This window comes from Myotis brandtii, unplaced genomic scaffold (genome assembly GCF_000412655.1).
Source record: "Myotis brandtii unplaced genomic scaffold, ASM41265v1 scaffold365, whole genome shotgun sequence".
NCBI lineage: Eukaryota > Metazoa > Chordata > Mammalia > Chiroptera > Vespertilionidae > Myotis > Myotis brandtii.
In genome coordinates, this window is record NW_005364031.1 from 353,341 (window position 1) to 356,530 (window position 3,190).

The 3,190-nt window shown below is 37.3% G+C and overlaps 1 protein-coding gene across 1 annotated transcript in view; it reads right to left on the bottom strand.

Moving 5' to 3' along the window:
* MDN1 (midasin AAA ATPase 1) overlaps positions 1-3,190 on the bottom strand; it is a 148,866-nt gene that overhangs the window by 76,691 nt on the left and 68,985 nt on the right. The window contains exons 39-40 of the mRNA XM_014544467.1: positions 2,683-2,790; positions 1,760-1,948 (exon numbers count right to left, since the gene is read on the bottom strand). Coding sequence (XP_014399953.1) covers positions 1,760-1,948; positions 2,683-2,790 — 297 coding nt within the window. The remainder of the gene's footprint in view (positions 1-1,759; positions 1,949-2,682; positions 2,791-3,190) is intronic.

Consider the following 3,190-nt stretch of genomic DNA (forward strand, 5'->3'; position numbering starts at 1 on the left):
GGGGGCCCCCCCCCCCCCCCCCCCCCCGCATGAATTTCGTGTACCGGGCCTCTAGTAGTTAATAATAATAATACTGTATTGCATATTTGAAAGTTGCTAAGAGAGAAGATCTTAAAAGTACTCATCAAAAGAAAAAAAATGTTTTGTACTATGTAAGGTGATAGATAGTAACTAGACTTATTTTGGTGATCACTTTGCAATGTATACCAATATCAAATCGTGTTGTACACCTGAAACTAATGTTACATGTCAATTATATCTCAACATACATACATACATATATACATACATAGATTTCAGAAAATATTAAGAGGAAAAAAAGGTAAAATCACAATCAATGCTAAACATTGAATGCGGGTCAACATGCAGCACAGGCTAAAGTGCTCTTGTCACCTACTCCTGGATTATAAAGCCAGGCAATTTCTGGCTTTATAATCCACTCTAAAACATATCATCTCCTCGCCCTGATAATCCACCAGAGTAAAAATTATAAATACTTTCACAATCTAGCTTGTTCATTTTGCTTTATAAAGTCAGATTTAATTTATCTGAACCCTTCCAGCTATTATAGCCTTTCTCCTATTCTTACGTCTCCTACCATTTTATTTTCTTTTTCAGAAAAATCCATTTGGTCAATTATAATAACTCAATTAGAGGAGTGGTGGAAACCTTCCACAGCCTACAGTGAAGCACCATCTGACCAGCCTCAATTACCCAACAACTGGCCAGTGTCTAGCCACAATGAACACACTGTACCTAGTACGAGAATAAAGAAATTAAAATACTAGCTGATAGTACATGAACTGTATATCAATAAAGCTGTAAAAAGAATACTAGCTGAACATTCTGTCCTGATTATAATGACAGAAAGCCACTTACACATAATAAATGAGTTGTTACCATCTAACTAGATGCTGAATTCCACATACAAAGGGATCTGGGCACTCAGCAGAATAGAAGGTGTGAAAACTATATGCACTATGGGATAGCCACAGTGTCAGATTTCAAGAAGGAAGTTACTGCTTCTAATGCATAGATCTGTGTTAGTTAATTAGTTTTAAGTGGTTGTGATGTGGCAGAATAACAAAGTGGAAAGGTCTGGGCTGAGAGCTGGCTCTACCACTTGCTACTTGTGAGACGCCATGACTCTGAGCCTTGGTCCCTCATCAGTAAGAGGTCATGACAGCACCTGCCACCTGTAGCTGTTTTGAGCATTCAGTGAAAGGACTTTACCACAAAGTAAAATGCACACATTACTACAGTTTATTAAGCAGGGAATTCAAGTTTTATTTTCCATTTATGAAGGGGTATTTTTATTTCCATTTAGATTATCTTCTTTTTATATCCACTTATACTTTTCAGATAAAATACTGTGTAATCTAACACTTATTTAAAAACAAAAAACCCTTTAAAAAAAAAAAGCCCTCCTCTCCTACTGGGTGTCTCTTCCTGCTGCTGCTTCTTCCCTTTGTGCCTGGAAAGAGGATGGGAACCTAGTTCTTTATTACTGGAGGCAATACTGTTGTACGAAAGTTTACAATCATGAGGATTCAGCTAAGTGAGCACAGTGTGTACTTCAACGCAAACTACTCTATACTGTGAGACCCTGAGGTAGGTAAATGTATAGGCTCTTCCCTTAATTTCTAAATTTCCAAGCAGCTTTACTAAATTTTATATTTGTGAGTATGCCCCTTCTCTCCCTTGTGAAGAAATCAACTTCCAGATGGTAAGAAACACAAAGCAAAAATGTGATACTCACCTTTTCTTTGTCTTCCCTGGTTCTCATTCTTTCACCATAGACCAAAAACACATGCTGACCAGGATCATAGCAGCCAGGGGACTGGTCAACCAGCATCAACTGACACCAGCGGAACAGGTCCCGGAGGTTGAATTCCCATGGTCCTCCTTTTTGCCCCCATTTCTTCTCAACAGTCACTTCATGATCAATCTAAAAAGAAAATACCTTTACTGAAAAACATGTGTCATTGCTAAGCACTGCACTAAGTACTATTCTCATAGTACAAATGCATACATAATCTGAAACAGAAATTAATAGGCTTGATTTAGATGTCTCCTTTTTCAATCCAAACTTCTAAATACAAGGAATACCCTGTAAGCATTAACACTGATACATACAACAAAACTGAACTACTGTAACCCTCAAATTAGTAGCTTCCCTTCCACTATAAACTTGTGATTTATATTAGAAAGACTGGTGATTTGGTAGTGTCCCAGAAAATAATAGTTCAATTATAGCCAGGAAAATAAAGAATAATTAATACAAGTAGGTATTTACCTGATTGTTGAAAGCAACCATTTTCTTAACAATATTTTTGTCAATGGCTGGAAACAGAGTACTAGCAATGAACTCCATGTCAATTACTGTAAGGGGATCCACAAAGACCTATAAAATCCAAAAATAACATGGAGAGATGCTATAGTTTCTCTTTACTAAACACCAAAAATGACTAACACTTGTGTTCTAAATACAAGGAATACCCTGTAAGCATTAACACTGATACATACAACAAAACTGAACTACTGTAACCCTCAAATTAGTAGCTTCCCTTCCACTATAAAGTTGTGATTTATATTAGAAAGACTGGTAATTTGGTAGTGTCCCAGAAAATAATAGTTCAATTATAACCAGGAAAATAAAGAATAATACAAGTAGGTATTTACCTGATTGTTGAAAGCAACCATTTTCTTAACAATATTTTTGTCAATGGCTGGAAACAGAGTACTGGCAATGAACTCCATGTCAATTACTGTAAGGGGATCCACAAAGACCTATACAATCCAAAAATAACATGGAGAGATGCTATAGTTTCTCTTTACTAAACACCAAAAATGACTAACACTTGTGATGTAAAATTTTTATTTGACATCAGCGGTACATACACACACACAGAGTTTTTTCTGTTCTAGAAACTTCTTGCATTTTTAGGATACAGAAGCATATAAAATCTTCCTATCTAATAAAAGAGCAATATGCAAATTAACCATCACTCCCTCACTCGGTCACTAAGATGGCGGCGGCCACGGAGCTGGAGCAAGCAGGAGGCTTGGGTTGCCCCCGGCGATGGAGGAAGCCAAGCTTCCCACCTGCTCTGCCGCCCCTGAGCTCCGCTCAAGGTTACAAAGTTTCAATTATAGAAGATAAATAAATCCCAGATACCTGCTTCCAGCC